This window comes from Bufo bufo, chromosome 9 (assembly GCF_905171765.1).
Source record: "Bufo bufo chromosome 9, aBufBuf1.1, whole genome shotgun sequence".
Lineage (NCBI taxonomy): Eukaryota > Metazoa > Chordata > Amphibia > Anura > Bufonidae > Bufo > Bufo bufo.
Genome location: NC_053397.1, coordinates 151,353,294 through 151,379,407, shown reverse-complemented (window position 1 = coordinate 151,379,407; position 26,114 = coordinate 151,353,294). Strand labels below are relative to the sequence as shown.

Here is a 26,114-nt window from a genome sequence, read left to right as displayed (position 1 = left end):
AAATGTTGGAAGACAGCAGGGGCATTGGTAAGACCGAAAGGCATAACTAGATTTTCATAATGCCCCTCAGGGGTGTTAAAAGCTGTCTTCCACTCATCCCCTTCCCTGATACGAATCAGATTGTAGGCCCCCCTAAGATCAAGTTTGGAGAACCACTTAGCACCCGCAATCTGATTAAAAAGGTCAGGAATGAGAGGAAGAGGGTATGGGTCACGGATGGTTATCTGGTTTAACTCACTGAAATCTAAGCAAGGACGCAGGCCCCCATCTTTCTTTTTAACAAAGAAAAACCCTGCAGCCACGGGTGAAGAAGAGGGTCTGATGTGTCCCTTAGCCAGACTCTCGGAGATATAATCTTTCATGGCTTGTCTCTCGGGACCCGAAAGATTATACAACCTGGACTTGGGTAATTTTGCCCCGGGAATCAGGTTAACCGGGCAATCATAAGGACGATGAGGTGGTAGTTTCTGACAACCCTTTTCAGAAAAAACTTCCTCAAAGTCCGAAATAAATGTAGGTAGGGAAGCTATGGAGGCGATTAAGCAATTGTTATTTAAGCAATTCTCTCTGCAATGCTCACTCCACTCCAATATCTCCCTGGCCTGCCAATCCACCACTGGATTGTGCGCTACCAACCAGGGAAGACCCAATACCACCGGAGAGGGAAGGCCCTCCAGAACGTAACATGAAAGACACTCATTATGGTGGTCCCCTACCCGAAGGTGTAAATTACGAACAATGTGGGTGAGGTTTCTCTGAGACAGAGGAGCAGAATCTATAGCGAATACGGGAATAGGTCTCTGCAGCGTACAGAGAGACAAACCCATAGTGCGGGCAAAATGGGCATCAATCAAGTTTACCCCTGCTCCACTGTCTAGAAAAACAGAAATAGACTCCGTCTTAACACCAAAAACAATGACCGCTGGTAACACAAATTGAGATGTTCGTATGGAGGAAACGTATACCCCCCGGCTGACATCCTCCGCACAGCCCGGGGTTAGTAGTTTTCCGACGGTCCTTTGTTTTTGAGAAAGGAGGGACAGACATTAATGAAATGACCCCTCCCCCCACAGAAAAAACAAGCCCCCCCCCCTACGGCGAACCTCGGGAGGACGGACCTGACGAGAAGTTCCGCCTAGCTGCATAGGCTCATCTAAGTCAGAACAGGCTGACTGTTGCTTGGGAGAGGTAACCAATTGCTCCGGAATTTTCGATCTCTCGCTAAGACGTCTATCTATTCTGATAGAGAGGGACATAACAGCATCAAGGGAAAGGGGGGTCTCATACAGCGCCAGTGCATCCTTAACCCTTTCAGATAACCCAGAGCAGAACTGACTCCTGAGAGCCGGGTCGTTCCACTGAGTATCCGTAGCCCACCTACGGAACTCTGAGCAATATTCCTCTGCTGACCGATCTCCCTGTAGGAGTCTCCGTAACTTCGACTCAGCCAGGGCGACTCGGTCAGGGTCATCATATATGAGACCCAAAGCCCCAAAAAATCCCCTCCACTGACCGAAGAGCCTGAGAACCAGGGGGTAACGAGAACGCCCAGGATTGCGGATCCCCCTGAAGCAGGGAAATGACAATCCCTACCCGCTGTTCTTCATGACCTGAGGAGTAAGGGCGCAACTTAAAATATAATTTGCAGGCCTCACGGAACGTCGCAAATTTGTCCCTTCCCCCAGAAAATCTGTCGGGAAGAGCAACCTTGGGTTCAGTGACAACCTGATTACCCATAGCAACCGCTGGGGGTGCGGTCTGCTGCATTTGCTGCTGTTGTTGGAGAACAGACGCCTTCAATCCTGCCACTTCCAAAGACAGGCTTTGAAGCTGTTCTGCCAAGGCATCAATAGGATCCATATTGGACTCTAAGTAGAGAGAGAAAAAAAAACAACAAACAAAAAATTATATAAATTTAATTTTTTTTTTTTTCTCAAAAAGTAAGGGCCAGTTATAATATCACGGTCGGCGTGGCTATCACATACGTGACACAGAGGGAGGGAACGAGGAAGGCCCTGCCCAAGTGAGAGGGAAGATGGTGACCCCTGACTCACCTGGCGGCTGGCACCTGGCTGCCCTGACGTCCCTAGACGGGTTCCTCACCCGTACGCCGATCACGTGCCTAAAGCCCTGGCTTTCCCTGAGCTGAGCCCTAGGTAGTGAACAGGGCGATGGGAACACTAGTCCGCACCACTAACTCTAAGGGAAAACACCAAGGGGAGGACAGACAACACAGACTCAACATATATTCCCAGGTGGGCGACAACAGGAGACAACAATAAGCCCAACAGGGATCCGGAGGGTAGCACTCAGGAACGACAACCAGGATTAACCACTCCAGTGGGTCAGTATAGATGTCCAGGCAGGAAGCTCTATAACTGGCAACTAGAGAAGTGTGAGGGGAGAATATAAGGAGGTAGGGAGTGGCAGACAAGAAACAGCTGAGGAGGAGAAGCTACGGATCCCTGAGAGAGACAAAAAGGATAGCAAGGCAAACACAGAAAACAATCACTAAGAAACAACGTGATCTTTAGATATAGAGCGCGCAGCCACCCGCTGCGACTTCCTGACCCCGGGTATAACGGAGTCAGACGTGGCTCTTGATACCCTCGTGACAGGGTCCTGCCGAATCCAGGGTGTGTGCTGTGTTGTTGCATACGATGGAGCGAGTGGCTGTGAGGTTTGGTATCCCTTTAGCCGAGGGGAAAACGGAGGGGCCTTCCACGGTTATGATGTTTTTGGGGATTGAAATTGACAGTATGGCCATGGAATGTCGGTTACCGGACAACAAGGTGTCTGATTTGTTCGATGAGGTTGTTTTTCTGCGGAGAGCCAAGAAGGTTCAGCTCAAGCGGGTTCAGTCTGTATTGGGAAAATTGAATTTCGCCTGTCGTATTTTGCCGATGGGACGGGTTTTTTGTCGGCGTTTAGCACTGGCTACGGCAGGGGTTATCACCCCGTTTCATTACTTGCGGTTACCTGCTGCGGTAAAGGAGGATTTGGCGGTGTGGGAGATTCTTCTCGGGGAGTACAATGGGCGGTCTATGTGGATGGAGGAGGCGATTAGTAGCGTGGATTTGGAGTTGTTTTCGGATGCCGCAGGTTCGTGTGGATATGGTGTTTTTTGCCAGGGACAATGGAGTGCGGGGGCGTGGCCGGTGGAGTGGGAACAGGCTGGTTTCCTTAGCAACTTGGTATTGTTGGAACTTTTCCCCATTGTTTTGGCTACTGAGTTGTGGGGGGACTGGCTCAGGAATCGGCGGGTTCATTTCTACTGTGACAATATGGGTGTGGTACAGGCGATTAATAGCCAGACGGCCAACTCTCTGCCGGTGTTGAATTTACTCAGGCATTTGGTGTTGCAGGGGCTGCGGCTGAATGCATGTTTTGTTGCTGTGCATGTCCCGGGGATAGATAACTCACTCGCTGATTCCCTTTCTCGTTTCCAGTGGGATCGCTTTCGCAGCTTGGTGCCGGGTGCTGAAGTCCAGGGGTTGCCCTGTCCCCAGTGGCTCTGGAGCGTGGCCTTGGGGTGTCAGTGGACCTGATTGGGCAGTCGCTCAGTAGAGGTACGTGGTCGGCTTATTCGTTGGTGTGGTTGTTGTGGGAGGAATTGATAGAGCTGGTTGGGGGTTGCAGTTCGGTTGATGAATTTAGGACGATATAGGTTTTTTGGGTGGGTTTGGGTTATGCTGAAGTGTTGCGTCTAAGAGGGTGGCGGCGGTAGCCTTTTGGTTGCACTTGCGGGACTGGCTGATGTGTCTCGGTGTTTTGTGGTTCGGCAGGCGTTGAAAGGTTATCAGCGGGGGGTGATTCGTAGGGACTCTAGAAGGCCTGTTTCTTTTGCTGTATTGCAGATGTTGTGGGAGAAGGCTGGGTTGGTTTGTGTGTCGGAATCTGAAGTGCTTTTGTTTAGGGAAGCGTTTTCGCTGGCCTTTTTCGGAGCCTTTCAAATTTCGGAATTGGTAGCGGCCAGTCGTACGGGTGGAGAAGGTTTGTTGCGGGAGGATGTAAGGTTGTGGGACGGTAGTTTGCGGTGTGTAATACGCAAGTCAAAAACTGATCAGGAAGGTAGGGGTGTGGTTTTGTGGCTTAGGCCATTGGGGGTGTCGGTGATTTGTCCGATGCGTTGTGTGGAGGAATTTTTGGGAGTGCGGCACGATGGAGCGGGTGCGTTGTTGGTTCACCGGGACGGTTCGCGGTTATCACGCTTTCAATTTATCTCTGTTTTTAAGAAATGTTTGTTGGCGGCTGGTCTTCCCATCACTTAATATGCTTCCCATTCGTTTCGGATAGGGGCAGCGACTGAGGCGGCCAGGTGGGGGCTTGGGGAGGAGGTTATTAAACGTATTGGGCGTTGGGAGTCGGATTGTTTTCACTCGTATATTCGGCCTCATCTGTTATGAATGGTTGGTGGGTGGGGTCGCTACTAATAGGATGTATCGTGTTTGGTGGTTCTGATACAATAATTTTATTTTGTTTTAGGGGCAGCGCCTTGTCTGGCATGGATTTTCGGGCATTTGTACGTCCACTGGGGGGCCTTACGCGCGGAAGTTAGGAAGAATGGACGCCAATTGGGTTTCCCGACGGAAGAGTTGCTAATCCGGTGGATTGGTCTGAGGCTCCTTTGGGGGCGGGTGTTGCCCAAAATTCACATTAATGCCACTTTAGATCGGCCGCCTGATATATTGGTGCTTCATGTTGGAGGCAACGATTTGGGCGTGCGGCGATCCCGGGATGTGATCCGGGATATCAAGTTGGACGTGCTGCACTTATTGTCGGAGTTTCCGGATTTGTTGCTTGTATGGTTGGAGGTGCTTGCGAGGCGTTGCTGGCGGTTTGCCAGGTCGGTGGAGCGGATCAATAAAGCCCGGGCGAAGTTGAATAAGGAGGTGGGGCGTTTTGTTCAGGGTGGTATTGTGGTGCGTCATCGGGAGTTGGAGGCGGCGTCGCCTCAATTCTTGAGAGATGATGGTGTACACCTGAATGATGTGGGCATTGACATGTGGGCTTTGGGTATTCAGGAAGGTTTGGAGACGGCCCTTAAGGTGTGGCGAGACGCCCACAGGTGAGGTGTCACCGGTGGTCGTTGGTGGCTGCTGGAAATGGGATCCTGGAGAGCAATACAATGGTTAAGAGATGCAGGACATGTTGGAGCCTGCATCTCATATGGTTTGTTAATGCCGAGGATGGGGCCCCTGTTTGGGCTACAAGGCCTACAGGGGGGGATACTGATAAACTTCAAGGAGTTGGTGCCCTTGGGTCGGTGAGTGCGGCCAAGGGTAAGTTTTTAAGTACGAGGTGAGGCGGTGAAGGAGGATACGGCTTGTTTGAGTTGCCCTCCAGGATCCTTGTTACGGTGCAGTAGGTGATAATGTTGAGGGATGTGTCAAAAGTGCATGCTGTTATTATTGTTATTATTATTATTATTATTATTATTATTATTATTCATGTTATATGGTGTACAATGTTGCTTGTTATGTGTGGAATAATAAAGTTTGGCCGTCATGGTCATTTTCACCAAGCAAGTAAGTGTTGGTGTGGTTATTTAAAGGGGGTAACAGGGTAGGTTATGTAGCCGGAGGAAATTCTTCCATCCTATTAAGTCATTACCCCGACTGTTATTGCATTTTCCAAAAGAGAAGGCCCTGATGTGTGGATTTCAGGTGCATTTATCCATCACTTTGCCTGCTTGTCTAGATTGCTGCTTTGTGTCACATAAAATCTTGTTCTCCTCCAAAAGCTTTTATGTAGCTCTCGATGGCAGAGCACAGCCATTGTTACAGGTGCACAAGATCAATCTCTTTTCAGCTTTTCTAAAACTACATCGTACATGACTCCTTTTAGTTCACAAAAACAATTTCTTTCATAAATCTTGGTGATGGGCATTGATACCACCAGATGTCATTTCAAGTACCTAAAGCTCATAGCCTTGTCCATATGAAACAAAAAAAACTAAATATTTGCCAGAGGCAATATTTTCTAAAGCCATAATAACAAATAAAGTGCAATCACGGAAGGCGCAGTTTAAACCTTCGCTATAAGGTCATTGTCATAGACCAAACTGAGAATTTTCGGTGCCTGCTAGAGACTGATTAGTAGTTTAGAGATGTGCTTCAGATGAAGGCTTTTGAGAGAGCTATTGTTAAGCGCCTGGAAGTGCAATTTACATAATGAAGTAGCTAAAAGCATCTGTTGATTGGCCAGAATAAAGCTTTGATTCTGATTGGCTACAATTTAGGTGACATGCTGACTCTGTGCCTTTGCAGCATTGTCTAATGGGAGAATTGTGGACTAAGACTTCTTATAATTTTCTGATGCACTTATCCTAGTGGAAAAAAAACAATCCAGCATATGTTCTGGAATAAGATACTGAATTGCAGCACTAAGGGAGTTGGGTGATCTACTGTATATTGACTAGGGTAAACAAGTCCTTTTATAAAGACACACCATGCATAGTATTATATCCATCTGACTGTAATATTTCTCATAATCTGAGTTATCTATTCAAAGCAGCAACTGATTATAATGTATAATGAGTCTGAATGGTCGGTCTGATTGGGAAGCCACAGAGAACATGGATTCAGATAGCTGACCTCAGGGTGAGCAGAGAAATCAGATGACCCCTGTACAACATATTGGCCCCTTGCATGATGTGAATTATAGGATGCATTTTGCATGATTATTGTGCAACTGTCATATTGAATGACTGTATTAGCAATACATGAGGGGGCACACTTTAATACAAATGGAGTTCACTAGCAGTTCAAAACACGTATACCCCCAAAAAAAGAAATAAGGCTGCATGGCCCAGGAAAACCCCAATAAAGTGCACATCCAGTAAATATAAAACCAATACGTACATTTTATCAGACTATAATGACAAACAAAAATCATTAAAAATATACCATGTGCTGATACAACATAAGACTAGACACATACACAGCTCCCATCAAAAGCCACAAATAGGAATCCAGACTTTACCAGCGATACGCCCTTCACCCAGACCCATCTGGATAGTCCAGAGTTTATATCTTATATTTTATTCAGGTATTAGGTCTCTGATGTCACATTATCATCTACTATTTATTTAGTGTGCATTTTAGGCTGAATCTTTGCCTTATTTCAATGGTCATTGCTACTCTGGACTATATACATTGTACCCATATTTGTGTCTTTTGGTGGGAGCTGTGTATGTGTCTGGTCTTATTTTGTATCAGCACAAGGTATATTGTATACTATTTTTAATTATGTCTGTGTGTCATTGTAGTCTAATAAAATTTACGTATTGGTTTTATATTTAGGGGATGTGCACTTCATTGGGGTTTTCTTGGGCCATGCAGCCTTTGTCACATTGAATGAGTTTTTAGTTTTAATTAAAGACAAACTAATCAATTCGGATTATAACGGAGCGCGAGGGAGGGAGCTAGACTGCCTTTGGAAGAGATGTGATTGTCTTTTTGCAGAACTGAGCGGAGAGAATTAGCTTAACTGCCTAAGAGGCCTTAGTTGGGGTCTTGGGAGGGATGCTATTTCTCCTTAGTCTAGTATATGTGAAGAGTATTGTAGGCCAGTCAATGCTCCCCTGGGTGTCTGGGGAAAATATATGCAAATTAGCTGGCATCAGAGCGGCTTTGCTTACTTTTCCTTTTGGAAGGAAAGCTAATTTGCAGATCTTTGGGTTTCTGGGAAAGATCTCTTTCTCATATTAGCAGAACCTCATTCCCTCATCCCTAGATAAAAAAAAATTTATTGACATTCTTGTCACGAAATACAATAAAAATATTTAAGACAGAATAATCTCAATACAAGTTACACAAACAGAAAAGTATAAAATAGGTGAGAAGTGTGCAATAAAGTAGTGTGAATGTTTTTTGGGGAGAACATCCTTAAAGAACATAATGCACCAGCCCTAAATATGTTTGGTGAAAGTTTTCTCATCGCATCTAAAAAAATTGGACAGGAAGCACAATACAGAATAAACTCAGAAATGTTTGCATAAATGTGGCATGTGCCTAAAAAAAGTGCTACAAATGGATTGACAACCCCCCTCCCCCCAAAAGATATCTAATATAGTGAAAGTATGTAAAAAATAACTGCCCCCTCCCCCTTTCCTCATACAGGGAAATAACCACCCAAAATTGCATCGAAAAAAATGTTTTCTAGACAGATGGCCTTCTCATGGAAGAGGTCAATAGCATATAATGCAAATCTGTTGCTGAAAATCTGGTCTGGAGAATTTGGTTCTTAAAGAGGAAGTCTTTTTTTAAGATTTTTACTGCACTTAGTAATGGGTTGTGCTTCCTTTAACAGCAATAAATGCACTGAAATAGTACTATATACTATACAGGGGCAGACTTTGAACTTAAAGTGGCCCTGGAATAAAAAAAAAATGACCCCATGTTGTAGGTAAGTCCAAATTGACTGAAGGCATGGCCAATGCAAGTAGCTGGAACCTGCAATGTCATGTTGCAACATAAAATACTGATCCAGGAGGGCCAAATACCACAGTGCAGCAAAAATGCCCTTTAAGAACAAAATACCACAGAGCAGCACAATATTCAGCCCCAACAGAACCCAATTCTGCTCCAGCAGAATCAAATGCCACAGTGCAACACCAAATGCTCCCCCAGCAGTACAATATGCGTCTCCAAAAGCCGCCCTTTCTGGTGGCCATCTATAACTGCCACATTCTGATTGCCTCCTTCTCCAGTTGTAGATATGGAGGTGAGGCTGGTAAGGTGAGAAGTAGGCCACAGTACCAGCCTTATCTTCAGCATCCTATCTGGGCTACCAAACACACAGGAGAATAAACCACTAGTGATGAGCGGCAGGGGTCATATTCGAATTCGCGATATTTCACGAATATTTTGTAGAATATTCGTAAAAAATTTGCAAATTCGAAAATTTGCGATTTTTTTTTTACTCAAAAAATCGGAAAGGTAATGATTGTGTAATATGCGAATTTTTGGAATTCGAATTTTTGGATTCGAATTTTTTTATTGCAAATTTTTTAACTTACAACTATTGGACAAAGAAGATTATAGCACTATATTAGCTAAATTGCTCTATATTCGAATATTCTCTATATTGCTATAACTTAGTTTTTTCGAATATTCGTAATATTCTAAAACAAGAATATTTAGCAATATAGCGAATATAAAAAAAAAAACGAATATAGAGCAAAATTTGCAAACGCTACTACTCCTAAAGTCAAGTATATTGCAGCCTTCTTATTGGCCCACAAGCTAGAAGCAGTGAGGGATCATGTGTACTGATAAAAAAAAAAAAAACGAAAAAATAAATAAAAAATCGAAAAATTAATATTTGAATATTCGAAATTACGAATATATATAACTATATTCGAAATATTCGCGAATTTTCGAAGTACCTATATTCGCAATAAAAATTCGAAATTCGAATATTCGTGATCAACACTATAAACCACTACATACATACTTTATCTAGTTTCCTCTGATGCAGAAGTTCTTTTTCCTCATCATCTGAGCCAGAGTACTTTGATACATTCTTTCAGTCGCATCTTCTCAACACAAACTCTATATACTGTGCTTGCTAGGCTCCCTAGTGTCCCCAAATGGTAATGCCTCCAGTAGTAATAATGCCCCTACAGTGCCCCAAGTAATAATAAAGCCCCTTGTTGTGCCCCTCCAGTAAAAATAATGCCCTATATAATTTCCCAGTATTAATAATGCCTCCTTTAATGCCTCCATCAGTAACAATGTCTCCTATTGTGCCCCTGTAAAAATAATGCCCATTATAGTACCCCAGAAGTAATAATAATTATGCTCTGCTAGTGTGCCTCCTGTATTAATAATTTCCCCAATACTGTTTTATTTTTTTTATTTATTTATAGAGCTCTGACATATTCTGCATTGCTTTGCAGACATTATTATTATATAATGGAGCTCACAATCTAAGCTCCCTCTCGCTATGTCTTTGGAGTGTGGGAGGAAACCGGAGCACTTAAAGGAAACCCATGCAAACAGAGAGAACATACAAACTCCACGTAGATGTTGTCCTTGGTCAGATTGTTGTCCAGGATTTCAGCGCTGCAAACCACCATGCTGCTCATCGTACTACCCATTGCTTAGTAATAATAATGCAATTTATTGTGCCGCCAGCATTAAAAATAATCACATTGCCCCCAGTAATGCCCCTATAGTGCCCTGTATGCTCTGCAAGTGGCCAAGTAAAAAATAAAAAATAAAATTCCGTTCCACACTGCCATCTGTGGTGCAGGTCACAGGACTCTCCTTGTCTGTGACCTAGGACGTCTGGGTCCCAGTGCAGGTGATCATGATATTGTCATTGCTGCATGACCCCTTAAGCCATTTTGCTTCCACATAGGCTTCAGACCTCGTGGTCTGTGACCCATGAGGGTAAACAGAGGGTGGGGGTAGGCTGGGAGCCATAAGCTCCCATGCCCTGCTGCAGTATTCAACTGTATTGCCATCCTGAGGATACCATCCTGATGCTGAACATTAGAAGATTTCAAGAGTACAGCTACGGTAGACTAGACTGGAAGGAAATATGGGTGAACTTGCTGTGCTGGCAGTCTGTGCCAACGCTGCCCCACTTCTCCAGACAGGTAGCTCAGAAAGACTTTTTCTTCCTCTGCTTCTGACATTGGGCCCAGGTGCTGGCATTACATGTGCTTCTGTAGCAGGCCACAGCCTACTCCTGCTCTCCACATTTTGTCTCTAGGGAGTGCATACATCCTGCTGACTCTTAGAGGCACAGCATGCGTGCCCTGATCTGTTCAAACTTATGGCTGGCCACTTGTGTGCATTTAAGGCGCCTTCCCCAGGTGGAAAGTGCTTGAGCTTTAGGTATTCTTATCTTACTAGTCCTAGTGAAGGTGTGATTATTCTGTCTACCTGTGTACCGAAACCCAGTGTCACACTTCGGTGTGGGAGGAAAACACCACACCGAGCAAAGGAGGGAAGAGGGAAACAGGGAATCAGGCCTGAGGACTAGGAAAGGAAGATGGACACCTCCTAGTGACAACCCTAACCAAAATCCTGACTGACTAACAGTATGAACAGACCCCAAAGGAAGGTGAGTTCACACGCAGAAATACCTAGAGTCCTATCTAGCCCTATAGGACCCTGGTATTAATGGCAGGGACGAGACAACCTGTCCCTCCAAAAGGAAGAACGAACAGGAGTCTACTTCAGGCCTAATACAAAAAATAGGGAAATGCAACACACAGAACACAAACAAAATACAAAAGGGAAAGGAAAGACTTAACGTCAAAGAGGCTATGGAAGCACCAGAAACTCAGCTGAGATCCAACCACAGAAGCTATAAACTGCACAGCATAGTGGGAGAAGCAACTATAAATAAGGAAGGTTAAATAACCACATAAGCAACACCTGGAGGCAAGTGGTGTGGCCATTACCAGAAACAACACAGACACCTATTGAACCAAAAGGAAAACCTGTCAGATCAAACCACGTGTTGCCAGTCTCACAGATCTCATGCCACTCACTGTTGCTGGGACGTCCGTATGTTTCGGTATGTCCGTGACAGTACCCCCATTCTACGGGTGACCTCCGGGCACCCAGGACCGACCTTATCCGGGTAAGACCTGTGAAAAGCTTTTACCAAACGACTGGCATTCACGTCTGATGCCGGTACCCACATCCTCTCCTCTGGTCCATAACCCATCCAGTGAAAAAGATACTGAAGAAATCTACGGAGAACTTGAGAGTCAATTATCTTGGCGATCTGAAATTCCAAAATACCGTCCAGCATGACAGGAGTGGGTGGCAAGGAAGATGGCTCCAAAGGTTCAACATATCTTTTCAACAAAGATTTATGAAACATATTATGAATTTTCAGGGCCTGAGGAAGTTCAAGATGAAAAGCTACAGGATTAATAATGGCAGTGATCTTATATGGACCAATAAACCTTGGACCCAACTTCCAAGAAGGTACCTTCTACTTCATGTTTCTTGTGGACAGCCACACAGAACCACCCACTCTTAGGTCCGGACCATTCATATATTTCCTGTCAGCCAAACGTTTACATTTGCTGCCCATATTCATCAAGTTATCTTGAATTTTCCACCATATAAATGACAATGATGACGAAGGAATACCAGAAGTATCTGAACCAGAAAATGTGCCAAACTGTGGGTGAAAGCCATATGCCCCAAAAAACGGCAACTTCCCAGTGGACTCCTGTCTACGATTATTTATGGCAAACTCTGTCAAAGACAAAAACAAAGACCACTCCTGGTTATCAAAGACAAAACAACTTTAGAAAGTCTCAACACTCTGATTAGTGTGCTCCATCTGTCCGTTTGACTGTGGATGAAAAGCTAAAGAAAGGGACAGTTGTACCCCCAGTTGAGTACAGAATGCCTTCCAGAATCTGGAAACAAACTGAGTCCCACGATCCGAGACCACATCAGAGGGAATGCCATGGAGTTTCACAATGTTGTCAACAAACACTTGTGCAAGTATTTTAGCATTAGGTAAGCCCGGCAAACCTATAAAGTGCACCATTTTACTAAAGCGATCAACTACCACCAGAATAATTGTCTTTCCTGAAGAATTAGGTAGATCAGTGATAAAAATCCATGGATAAGTAAATCCATGGTCTGGAGGGGATGGGCAATGGAAGTAGAGATGGTCGAGTATGTGTCACCTTAGCGTGTGCAAAGGTACTACAGGCTAACACATAATCCTCAACACACTTACGCAACCCTGGCTACCAGAATCTATGAGAGATGAGGTCGGCAATGGATGGGCTCCCAGGGTGTCCCGTAAGAACCATACAGTGATGTTCCTCAAACATCTTGTGATGCAAATCCGATGGCACAAACAGTTTCCTAGAGGAAAAAGAATCCGGTACGTCTCCCTGGGCCTCTAACACCTTCACCGCTAGGTCAGGGTAAAGGACGAATATCTTCACCCCTTCCGACAGTATAGGACTCGGATTTTCAAAATCAGCACCTCCAGGAAAACTACGTGACAAGGCATCTAACTTGACGTTCTTAACCTCAGGATGATAGTTGACAGTGAAATTGAATCTGGTGGAAAAAAAAGACCTGGCCTGCCTCGGGTTCAGTCGTTTAGCAGGTAAACCAGGTTTTTGTGATCAGTGAACACCGTGATCAGATGACTCACCCCTTCCAACCAATGATGCCATTCCTCAAAAGCCAACTTAATGGCCAGTAACTCTCTGTTACCCACATCATAATTTCTCTCTGCAGAAGTGGATGCCAATTACCAGGTGACAGGCCCTGCGATAAAACTGCCTATACCCCCACCTCGGACGCGTCCACTTCCACAATGAACGGTTGTGATACATCCAGCTGCACCAATATAGAGGCAGAAGAGAAGCATTCCTTAATTGTAGCAAAGGCTCGCAACGCTGAATCAGACCACACTGAAACATTTGTCCCTTTCTTAGTCATGTCAGTTAAGGGTTTTACTATTGTCGAATAGTTCTTAATCTTAATATATTTTTGGTAATAGTTGGTGAACCCCAAAAACCGCATAAGATCCTTCAGATTTTTGGGTCGATCCCAGTCCAATACAGCATGGACTTTCTCTGGATCCATTTGAAAACCCGAAGATGACAGCAGGTAGCCCAAAAACTGCACTTCGTGTACAGCAAAAACACACTTCTCTAATTTATTATCTCTTAGGATCTGTAACATCTATCTAACATGATCCTGATGTATCTCCACGTCTGTAGAATAAAATAGAATGTCATCCAAATAAACGAATACAAACCTCCCCACAAGGTGATGAAAAATGTAATTCACAAAATGTTGGAAAACCGCAGGAGCATTGGTCAACCTAAAAGGCAGGACGAGGTTCTCAAAGTGCCTCTCAGGAGTATTAAAAGCAGTCTTACATTCATCTTCTTTCTTGATCCTAACCAGATTATATGCCCCCCTTAAGTCCAACTTGAAGAACACCTTGGCGCCAACAATCTGGTTAAACAAATCGGGAATCAAAGGATCATGGACAGTAATCCGATTGAGTTCACGGAAATCCAGACATGGCCGAAGACCTCCGTCCTTTTTTTTAACAACAAAGAACCCTGTGGCCACTGGAGACTTGGAAGGTCTTATGTGTCCATTAGCCAAATTCTCGACAATATACTCTCTCATAGGCAGTCTTTCAGGTCAAGAAAGGTTATACAATCTAGATTTTGGCAACTTAGCTCTGGGAATAAGGTTGATAGGACAATCATATTCCTGATGCGGAGGTAAAACCTGGCATCTACTCTCAGAAAATACATCGGCAAAATCAGATATAAAAGAGGGTAATGTCTTAGCAGTTAAAACAGAAAAAGATGTATTCAGAAAATTGTCAATGCAATAATCACCCCAATCCAGAATCTGTCTAGCTTGCCAATCAATGGTTGGAATGTGCTTGCTTAACCACAGTAAGCCCAGAACCACCGGAGGAAGGAGACCCTCCAATACAAAACGCAAGATAAATTCTTGAGGAAAGCCACCTACTCTTAATCTGATACCATGCACCACTTGATAAAAACACTTCTGAGTTAGAAGTGCAGAATCAATAGCAAAAATGGAAAAAAAAAATTCTAATGTACTCGGTGACAACCAGTGCATACGGACAAACTGATCATCAATCAAGTTCACCCAGGCCCTGCTGTCCATAAACACCTCAATCCACACAGTTTTTGACTCTAGCGCCACTTCGGCAGTCAGGAGAAATCGGATACTTCCTGTCAAAGACAAATGCACATTTTCTGACTCTCCTCTCACTCCTCCAAGAGTCATATGGGAATTAAATGTCCCTCTTTTTTCTTTTTGCCGTTAAATGTATGGACATACTCTGATAATATGTCCCTTCTGTCCGCAGAAACAACACACTCCCTTCCTATTACCAGTATGCTTAAAAGCGGATCCAGGAGTAGCTCCCTCTAATTAAATGGGTTCGTCCCCAGACATAAAGCCAGGAGTAGATTCACTCCTTTTCAGACGCCATATGTGGGAGTGATAGTTCAGTCTGGGCAGACAGTTAGGTAGTGGGGTTTTGTTCAGTTTTCCTGGCTAGTTATTAGCAACAATTGACCAGCAGTCCGGGGTTAAGTGGTATATACAGCAGGTTCACATTGTAGCTGGTTTATTTCTATCCAGGTCTACCTTATTACCACTTCTCTTTTCCCACACCGTAATGTACTACTGTCTCAGCTTTTTGTAGATCCGCACATAACCACTGTATTTTGAGGCAATTACCAGCCAATTTAAAAAACTGTTTACCAGAATAAACTGGATCTCTGTGCAGCTTTTGTGTCTTGGTGATTGACATATTAATTAATAAAATAATTGTTTTTAGTGCCTCCTAATTCCTAACTGTAATAAATGCAACACACGGAACCCCAAAAAAATACAAACGGGAAAGGAAAGACTTAACTTCAAAGATGTTATGGAAGCACCAGGAACTCAGCCGAGATCCAACCACAAACAATCCACAGGCACATAAGCTATAAACTGCACAGCATAGTGGGAGAAGCAACTATAAATAAGGAAGGTTAAATGACCACATAAGCAACACCTGGAGGCAAGGGGTGTGGCCACTGCCAGAAACAACACAGACACCTATTGATCCAAAAAGAAAACCTGTCAGATTAAACCATGTGTTGCCAGTCTTACAGATCTCCTGCCACTCACTGTCGCCGGGACGTCCTTATGTCTCAGTAACGTCCGTGACACTCGGCCATTTTACCATCTCGGATCCTCTGCTGCCTGTCATGACTACTGTCTATTTATTGCATTGACCTTCAGCTGCCTGCCACAAGCTCTGCCTGCCCTGACCTCAGACTGTTTTCTGATTATGAGTATTGCCTTTTGTGCCACACATCAGTGTCTCTGACCCCCATGAGTCAGCTGCCAACTACACTGGGACTATTCCAGGACTGGTGGATCTCCTGCAGCAAATGACAGATCCCTGTATAGAGGTTAAAGGGTGAAAACCAGGGGATCACCAGGGGCACAGAGGGTTGACAGAAGAGGGTCCACCCCCACTGTCCATAACAGAACTAAGGCATGGTAACCAAGCACAAAATATAGAGTTTCCATGTTTTCACACACAAATAAGTGGGGAAACACTAGCCTAAGTAAGCACTTGAGGCAGGCAATCACGATAATGTCATTGCTTTATTACATTGCTGTGTCATTCTACTGCCTCATAGGCTTCAGGCCTAGTGGCCTGTGGCCAGCCTATAACTGTTTCCATAGTCTAGAGCAAAACATCAGAATTACCCCAATGATTACCACATCTAGGGTTCTGGATGGTCACCTGATACAGACTGCACTGAAATAGTAAAAAAACAAGAATGCTTGCCTCCTATCTATGTGGAATACTTTTTTTAAGCTTTTTTTAAAAAAAATCATATGTTTGCATTATCATTCAGTCACTAGAGTGACTGTTCCCCTGCCTTTCACCCCTGTAAAGGTGAGCTTGCAAGATGCATTGTCACAAGTGATTGAATAATATTATCATACAGTGAGAGAATACACACAGCATCAGAGGGGGAGAGGGATGGCATTGGCCTTAAATATGTGCTACCCTTTTCTTACACATTGGACTTATAAAAAATGAAATGCAATATTCTCAAAATGAAACTTGTACAAAATAAAGAATATTTTTTCAGAATTAAGCACTAAATGTACATGTACAATTTACATTTCTTTAACGGCCAGTAAATAGCGGCTGTCAAAAAATAGTACATGTGCTATATTTGGCAGTTTTCACGGCCAGACAGCCTCTCATTGAAATTAATTAGACCGTTTTTAAAGCCCACTCAGACAGGAGTGTGGCCATTAAAAACGGGTACACTATGACTAGAGATAAGCGAATCGAATGAACTGGAATTCGATCCGAATTTCAGGAAAAATTAGATTCGCCTAAAAGCCGAATTTCCTCGTGCTTCGTGTCAGCAAATCGATTTAACCTGAAATAGTATAAAAATAAATAAAACTTACCGCCTCCATTTGCTCGTTACGGGCCACCAGCCTCCATCTTGCTTGAAGATCTCGACCGTTATCCTGTGCGGCGCGAGATTACATCATCCCGCTGGCTGGCGTGATGATGTCATACGTCACCACACCAATTTTACACTCAGATGCCGTGATCATGTTTGAACGCGGCATCTGAGGGGTACAATGACAGGGGCGGCACTATCGCAGCTCCCTGTCATTGCACCCGCTATCAGCCGAATCAAAGTTTTAAGAAATTTGCTCATCTCTAACTATGACAAAAAGAGTCTTTCAGGGGTTAAAAGAAAAAAATTATAATACTCACCTCAGCCACTTGGACATACAAGAACACTCCTCACTTGAGGCAGCAGGACCTGCACTCCCAGTGTGATGACACACATAATCACACTGGGGGCATTAAAAATGGATACCAGGCCAGAAAATAGAGGTACACACTGATGCAAAATGGCCATGAAAGATTGACAGTGTGTCTGTTTTCAATGGCTGTTTTTTTTTACTGTAATAAATGGGCTCCATACACTGAAAGTTGGAGAGCTACATTAAAATTCACACGGCATTTAGAGTGAGTGGAAAATTTATCACAATTGCACTGAAAATTGAATTTTCAGACTATAAGTAGAATTCTGCTTTATTTGATATAATTTATTTGGTTACTTGCCTACTAACTTTGTTAATTCAGTGATAGTCATGTTGAACCTAAAAATAGTATTTCAGCTTTTAATTCATAAAGATGTTACTAAGTTAAAGAAAAGGTCCCAGCCCCTTAGCTCATCTTTTACTGATGCTAAACACTAGATGATTCCAAGAGGACAACTATGGAAGATTAGATTTGAAGGAAATATGTGTAAACTAAGGCATGTCAACCAAGCACAAAATACAGAGTTTCCAGGTTTTCATATACAAATAGGTGGGGAAACACTGGCCTAAATAAACGTTTGACAATATTTTCCATCCTAACTATGTGGCATCCACATTTCCAGCAATGAGCTGATAAGCCTGAAGATGCTCTGATCTGTCAGGAAGGATTTAGATCTGGCAGAAAACTCTGTCTCCGCTGCATTGAGTCAGAAGGTCTCATCAGGTCGTGTCTGTCCACATCGCTTCTTGGGGCTGAGGGATGAGTCAGGTTTCATAGGAGCCTTTTTAGGAAGTCCAGTATCCTGCATCGTTCACGCTTTGTCACTTCCAGTTCCCTTGGCACAGAGTTTGACGGGCATCCAAAGATTCCGTGCCTTTACCCCTTGGGAATTTTTACCTTCTCTTGGGTTTATTTTAGATGCAGTGAGAAATCACCAAAGCATGCATTTGTGCATTAAGAAATTAAAAATGATGGCAGCATTTCAAGGATTTATCATAGCTTTATAATGACAGAATAAAGCCGCCGCCACAAAGCTTAAACCCAAGTGATTGCTTTGTTACTTTTCTACTATCTGGAATATAAAAGGCAGTTTTCAACAGACACACAGCTAAGCATCCCAGGTTTCTTTCAGCATACCGAGCTTCCTATTTTACTGTTAACAAGAATGTAATATTTTATTTACTTTCTACTTAATGTTTATTTCCTCTACTTTCCACAAAAATACTAAGTTTAGACCACGACAGCTTTAGAGATGTCCCGTGATCACAGCCTTTCTGGCAATGCAACTGTTGAAGTTCATGGTGATTAGCTGTAATTACTGGGAGCAGCTGCTGGCAATTGCAGACTTATGCACAGGGCCACAACTGCTATGAGGCGAGGTGAGCATCTCACTTTAGGGGACACAGGGCAACATCTGCTATGAGGCGAGATGAGCATCTCACTTTAGGGGACTGCCTTTGAGGGAACAGTAGTCGATGGTGGGACATGGGAGCCTATGGATCCCCTCACCACCGTCCACTCTCATAGGCCTCAGGCCACTAGGCCTGAAACCTATGAGGCAATATACTGGCATGGGCAGTCGTGGTTACATCATCACGACCTTCCACGCTGAGTCCTAGGTGGTGCAATAATGTTGTCACGTCCACCTGCGTCCTATTGCAGGCAGACGTGACAGCCGGGACAGGTGGACGTGGCAAGATTATTGAGGCGCATAGCACCCAGTGAAGTAGAGTGCAGGGACGTAGGCATGAATCACAGGTAAGTCAGAAAGTTATTTTAATTCTTTCACAGCACTGCTGCGGACACTAAAGAGGGGGGCCATACTAAATATTGGGGACACTAAAGAGGGTGGCCATGCTAAATACTGGGTGCACTAAAGAGGAGGCCATGCTAAATTTTGGGGACATTAAAGTCGGGGCCATGTAAAATACTGGGGGCACTAAAGAGGAGGCCCATGCTAAATACTGGCGACACTAAAGAGAGGGCTATGATAAATACTGGGAACACTAAAGAGGGGGCCATGCTAAATTCTGGGGTACTACAGGGGGTGCCATGCTAAATACTGGGGGCACTAAAGAGGGGGCCATGCCAAATACTGGGGGCACTATAGAGGGGCATGCTAAATACTTGGGACACTAAAGAGAGGGCTATATTAAATGGTGGGGACACTAAAAAGGGGAACATGCTATATACCCCCAGTACTACCACTACAGAGGGAGCTATGCTAAATACTGTACTATGGGCACCACAGTGGTGGTCATTATAAATAATGGGTGCATTACACATATTGGTGGCACTACTGGGTGTATTATAAATAATGAGCGAACTACAAGGGCCATTATAAACACTGGTGGCACTACTAGGAGCATTATAGATACAGGGGGCACTACTGGTCGTTATTAATACTGGGGGGAATTATCCATCACGACAACCTGTGTCAGGTCACAGACATCATGCCACCAGAGACCTGACACAGGAGGACTTTTGTGAGAGCGGCAATCCGCAGAAGTCCTTTTTTCCTCTCCGCAACAAAGCACAGAATGGAAAGATGATCCAATGGCATGGCAGGCCAGGTCGGGGGTAGCAGAGCAGACAGGAGACCAATATAAGGTGGAGTTCCACACGTAACATGTTCATACAACAGTATAAGGTGAGTGTCCAAACTACTTGGCTTGCACCCCAGAAACCTCAATGGTATTAACTAGAGACGCTGCCTCTATCTTCTTTTTTCTCTCTAATTTACAGTATATGTTTGAAGAATGTGTCAGACTCTCCAAAAACCTGAAAGAAGGTTCTCTGGTCAGATGACACTAATGGTCTATTAACACGACCATATTGTCTGCATTCATTTTTATGGGGCCACAAGAATGTCATTTGCAAAACCGTGATTTGCAGACCACAAAACACATACAGTCATGTGAATGCCCTCTAAAATTAAACTTTTTGGTCATCGTGGGAAATACTATGTGTGACACAAACCCAAGAACACTATTCCCGCATTTAAGCCTTTCATCAACTGGAAAATGGTCAAAACTGAAGGAAACCCTGTTTCAGTCTGTCGGAGATTTGAGACTGGGACAGAAATGCAACTTCCTGCAGGACAATTACCCTAAGCATACTGCTAAACTTACACGTAGTGATTTAATGTAAAACATCTAAATGCCTTAGAATAACCTAGTCCAGACCCAGACCTCAATCCAATTAAGAATTTGTGTAATGACTTGAAGACTTCTGTACACCAACGCAATCAATCTAACTTGAAGGAGTTGGTACAGTTTTGCCTGGAGAGATTATCAAATATCTTGATGTCTACAGTCGTGGCCAAAAGTTTTGAGAAATACATAAATATTGGAAATTGGAAAAGTTGCTGCTTAAGTTTTTATAATAGCAATTTTCATAAACTCCAGAATGTTATGAAGAGTGATCAGATGAATTGCATAGTCCTTCTTTGCCATGAAAATTAACTTAATCCCAAAAAAACCTTTCCACTGCATTTCATTGCTGTCATTAAAGGACCTGCTGAGATCATTTCAGTAATCGTCTTGTTAACTCAGGTGAGAATGTTGACGAGCACAAGGCTGGAGATCATTATGTCAGGCTGATTGGGTTAAAATGGCAGACTTGACATGTTAAAAGGAGGGTGATGCTTGAAATCATTGTTCTTCCATTTTTTAACCATGGTGACCTGCAAAGAAATGCGTGCAGCCATCATTGCGTTGCATAAAAATGGCTTCACAGGCAAGGATATTGTGGCTACTAAGATTGCACCTCAATCAACAATTTATAGGATCATCAAGAACTTCAAGGAAAGAGGTTCAATTCTTGTTAAGAAGGCTTCAGGGCGTCCAAGAAAGTCCAGCAAGCGCCAGGATCGTCTCCTAAAGAGGATTCAGCTGCGGGATCGGAGTGCCACCAGTGCAGAGCTTGCTCAGGAATGGCAGCAGGCAGGTGTGAGCGCATCTGCACGCACAGTGAGGCGAAGACTTTTGGAAGATGGCCTGGTGTCAAGAAGGGCAGCAAAGAAGCCACTTCTCTCCAAAAAAAACATCAGGGACAGATTGATCTTCTGCAGAAAGTATGGTGAATGGACTGCTGAGGACTGGGGCAAAGTCATATTCTCCGATGAAGCCTCTTTCCGATTGTTTGGGGCATCTGGAAAAAGGCTTGTCCGGAGAAGAAAAGGTGAGCGCTACCATCAGTCCTGTGTCATGCCAACAGTAAAGCATCCTGAGACCATTCATGTGTGGGGTTGCTTCTCATCCAAGGGAGTGGGTTCACTCACAATTTTGCCCAAAAACACAGCCATGAATAAAGAATGGTACCAAAACACCCTCCAACAGCAACTTCTTCCAACAATCCAACAACAGTTTGGTGAAGAACAATGCATTTTCCAGCATGATGGAGCACCGTGCCATAAGGCAAAAGTGATAACTAAGTGGCTCGGGGACCAAAACGTTGACATTTTGGGTCCATGGCCTGGAAACTCCCCAGATCTTAATCCCATTGAGAACTTGTGGTCAATCCTCAAGAGGTGGGTGAACAAACAAAAACCCACTAATTCTGACAAACTCCAAGAAGTGATTATGAAAGAATGGGTTGCTATCAGTCAGGAATTGGCCCAGAAGTTGACTGAGAGCATGCCTAGTCGAATTGCAGAGGTCCTGAAAAAGAAGGGCCAACACTGCAAATACTGACTCTTTGCATAAATGTCATGTAATTGTCGATAAAAGCCTTTGAAACTTATGAAGTGCGTGTAATTATATTTCACTACATCACAGAAACAACTGAAACAAAGATCTAAAAGCAGTTTAGCAGAAACTTTGTGAAAACTAATATTTGTGTCATTCTCAAAGCTTTTGGCCACGACTGTAGATGTGCTACTACTAAGCTAACAGAGACATACCCACCTTTAATTTGCAGAAAAGTGTGGCTCCGCAAAGAATTTACTTTAATGGGGTGACTACTTATGTACATAAAAAAATTCAAAAAAATCTTTTTTTTTTTTGTCTTATCTTAATTATTGTTTGTGTCACAGTAAAAATATTTTCAAATATTATCAAAGAGATAGGCACGCAGTGTAAGACTACATTCACACGACCGTAGTGTTTTGCGGATTCGCATAACATGGATACCGGCCTGTGTGCAATCCACAATTTACAGACCACACATGGCTTCAGCTACCATAGAAAATGCCTATTCTTGTCCAGAATATCTTTTTTGCGGGTCCGCTGGACGGAGCCATGGATGCGGACAGCACACGATGTGCTATTCGCATCTTTTGCGGCCCCATTGAAATTAATGGGTCCGCACCCGTTCTGCAAAATTGCAGAACGAATACGGACTCATTCATACGGTCGTGTGAATGACCACTAAATCATATGGTGTCCTACACTGTAATTCCAGGTTGTAATGTAACAAAAGAGGCAAAAGACCAAGATTAATAAATAGTTTTCCAAGATACTTTAAATATGGTATCCCAGTAATTTTACCAACCCATGGAAGTTATATATATAGTTCATAGTGTGAAAAAATGCTAAAAAACAATGGTGAAATTGCAGTTTCTTCACTATTATCCATAGTTATTATTCGTAACCCTAGACAAAATGTATCATTCTTGCTTCTATTACTCTGTAATCAGAATAGCCATTGAAATATTACATTCCTGGTAACTTTAAACAAACACTACAGATCAAAGAACTTTCCTTTCTGTATTGACCTACCTTTTTATCACTGAGACCGGACACCTGATCCACATACTCTTCTTGGATCATAAAGGCAGCAAGGTTGGCTGTATAACTGGCCAGAAATATCACAGCGAAGAAGGCCCAAACCGACACCATAATCTTACTTGTAGTCCCCTTTGGATTCTGCACAGGCACAGAATTGTTGAATACCAAGCCCCAAAGTAGCCAGATGGCTTTGCCAATTGTGAACGAAGGGCCACCAGGCTCTGTAGGTCAAACAGATCATCTAATTAGAAATTGTACTTTCCAACTGCAAACTACAAATGATTATGTTCCAGCTGAAAGTAAGGCCTCATGCACACGGCCGTTGTTTTGGTACGCATCCGAGCCGCAGTTTTGGCTGCTCAGATGAGGACCCATTCACTTGAATGGGGCCGCAAAAGATGCGGCCAGCACTCCGTGTGCTATCCGCATCCGTTGCTCGGTTCCATGGTCTGCAAAAAAAATATAACATGTCCTATTCTTGTCCGTGCTTTGCGGACAAGAATAGGCAGTTATATTAAACGCTGTCCGTGCCGTTCCGCAAAATTGCAGAACGCACACGGACGCTATCCGTGTTTTGCGGATCCGAGGTTTGCGGACCACAAAACACACAACGGTCGTGTGCATGAGGCCTCAGGATAATAAAAAAGAAGAGTGTGCCATTAACTGAGAATTGTTTGTTATTTAAAAGAATACTAACAAACCTACTGGTTTGTTCATTTTTTCTTATTACTGACCTGTTCATTATAATGGAATCAACCATATTCAGATGCATTCAACTAACTTTAGATGCAAAAATTTCTGCAACAAGTCTGCCACCTACTCTAGACATGATTCAAGTGGCAGATTCATTGAAGAAATGCCTGTGAAATGTGCTCCATATGTCTTAATGGGACTGTTACCCTCTGGTTCACATCAGAAGAGAGGATCAATGGAGCAGAGGCAATGAGTATATTGTTATTTTATTATGATCATCAAACTTTTGAACTTTTTAGATGCTGTCTACAGGCTTTACAAAGACTGAAAAGACTACAAACCATTGCATGTTAAGCTTCCTCAAATTCCTAAAACCATTTTATATAATGTCTCAGACAACTACTCAATTAATTACACAATCTATATGTAGAAAAAATGTGGAATTAGAGTTCTTACACACATGAATTTAGCATTCACAATTTGTTTTACCAGTAAAAATATGCCAGAATAACCGAAGAATTATTTTTTTTCCCACTTGCTGTTTTTGTGGTATTTTATATGACTTTTTTGTACACAATGGCCACGACTAAGCATAAAGACATAGTGAACTTAAGCAAACTGTCTAGACCTGCACCAAATGTATCACAGTGGCTCAGGCTGGATGGTAAATCTCGTGCAGGGATAGACACCTTTCTCTGACTCTGTACTAACTATTGGTTTATTTTGAGACAAAAAGTATTTTGGAACAAATTGGCTTCCTTTCCAGAGAAGCCCCATTCACTACCGCTAACTCCTGAACTTTTTAAGCATGTTGGGAAAATATGTAGAAACCATAGATGCGTCAATTTACACCACAGATTTTTAGTGTAGACACATCAGTAAATCTGGGCCAATGTGTCTTACCACTAGAATTTACTTTGTGGCATTTCCCCTATAGAGAAGGTCAAGTAAAAGGGGCAGATTTACCAAATTGGTGTACTTGCCTATAGCAACCAGTCAGATTCCACCTTTCATTTTCCAAAGGAGCTGTGAAAAATGAAAGGTGGAATCTGATTGGTTGCTTTGGCAACTAAGCTAGTTCTACTTTACACCAATTTGATAACTCTCCCCCAAAACGCGTGAAAAAATGACTAGAGCTAAAGCATGCTGTGTTTTTGAAAAGAAGCAAGAAATACAAAAAACGCCACCTAATTAACATACACTCCAGTAGTAGGAAATGTTTGTGTATCCTATTGTGTTGTAAGAGTATTTTATATCCATAATTAAGTAATTTGCAAGCTTTAATTTGTGTGTTTATTCAAGCCACCAAAGCACTATACTCTTGGCCGTGAACAAGGTCCGGGAGGGACCGAAACGTTGGCCCAATAAAACTTAAATTTCACCTTGCAATTTACTTATGAGTGCCGTGAATTTATTCCTATAATTACTGGGATATCATCCCATCACAGAGCACCAAGAGATAAAAAAGAATTCTCTGAATTGTGGAATTGTGGAGTGCCAGCCATCTGTCTTGTACATAATTAAGTATGATTGGTTCTGTCCCTTTTAATTATGTCATATTTCATATTACCTTATATATTCTGTGTAATGATAGTTAGAATACCCAACCCCCATTGTGTTGAGGTCACATTCCTGAGTGCTTTCCTCAGAGATATGCCTGTTGCACACTGGAGGAGGGGCTAAAGTTATATAACCTGGTATACACAGACATTTAATTGGCACTCCATTGAGGAAAATCATCCAGGTAGGATGTATTGATTTGAAACACTATCCATATCTCTTGTATCAAGAGTGGCCAGAGTCCCATCTCATATTGTGTTTAGGCCATATATTTTTATTTCTACATAATTATAAATAAATAAATAAATAAATAAATATATATATATATATAGTACAGACCAAAAGTTTGGACACACCTCATTCAAAGAGTTTTCTTTATTTTCATGACTATGAAAATTGTAGATTCACACTGAAGGCATCAAAACTATGAATTAACACATGTGGAATTATATACATAACAAACAAGTGTGAAACAACTGAAAATATGTCATATTCTAGGTTCTCCAAAGTAGCCACCTTTTGCTTTGATTACTGCTTTGCACACTCTTGGCATTCTCTTGATGAGCTTCAAGAGGTAGTCCCCTGAAATGGTTTTCACTTCACAGGTGTGCCCTGTCAGGTTTAATAAGTGGGATTTCTTGCCTTATAAATGGGGTTGGGACCATCAGTTGCGTTGAGGCGAAGTCAGGTGGATACACAGCTGATAGTCCTACTGAATAGACTGTTAGAATTTGTATTATGGCAAGAAAAAAGCAGCTA

General features: G+C 43.0%; 1 protein-coding gene across 1 annotated transcript in view; it reads right to left on the bottom strand.

Moving 5' to 3' along the window:
* The window catches only part of GRIN2B (glutamate ionotropic receptor NMDA type subunit 2B), a 638,757-nt gene that overhangs the window by 31,009 nt on the left and 581,634 nt on the right, over positions 1-26,114 (bottom strand). Inside the window, exon 8 of the mRNA XM_040408303.1 lies at positions 23,094-23,323. Coding sequence (XP_040264237.1) covers positions 23,094-23,323 — 230 coding nt within the window. The remainder of the gene's footprint in view (positions 1-23,093; positions 23,324-26,114) is intronic.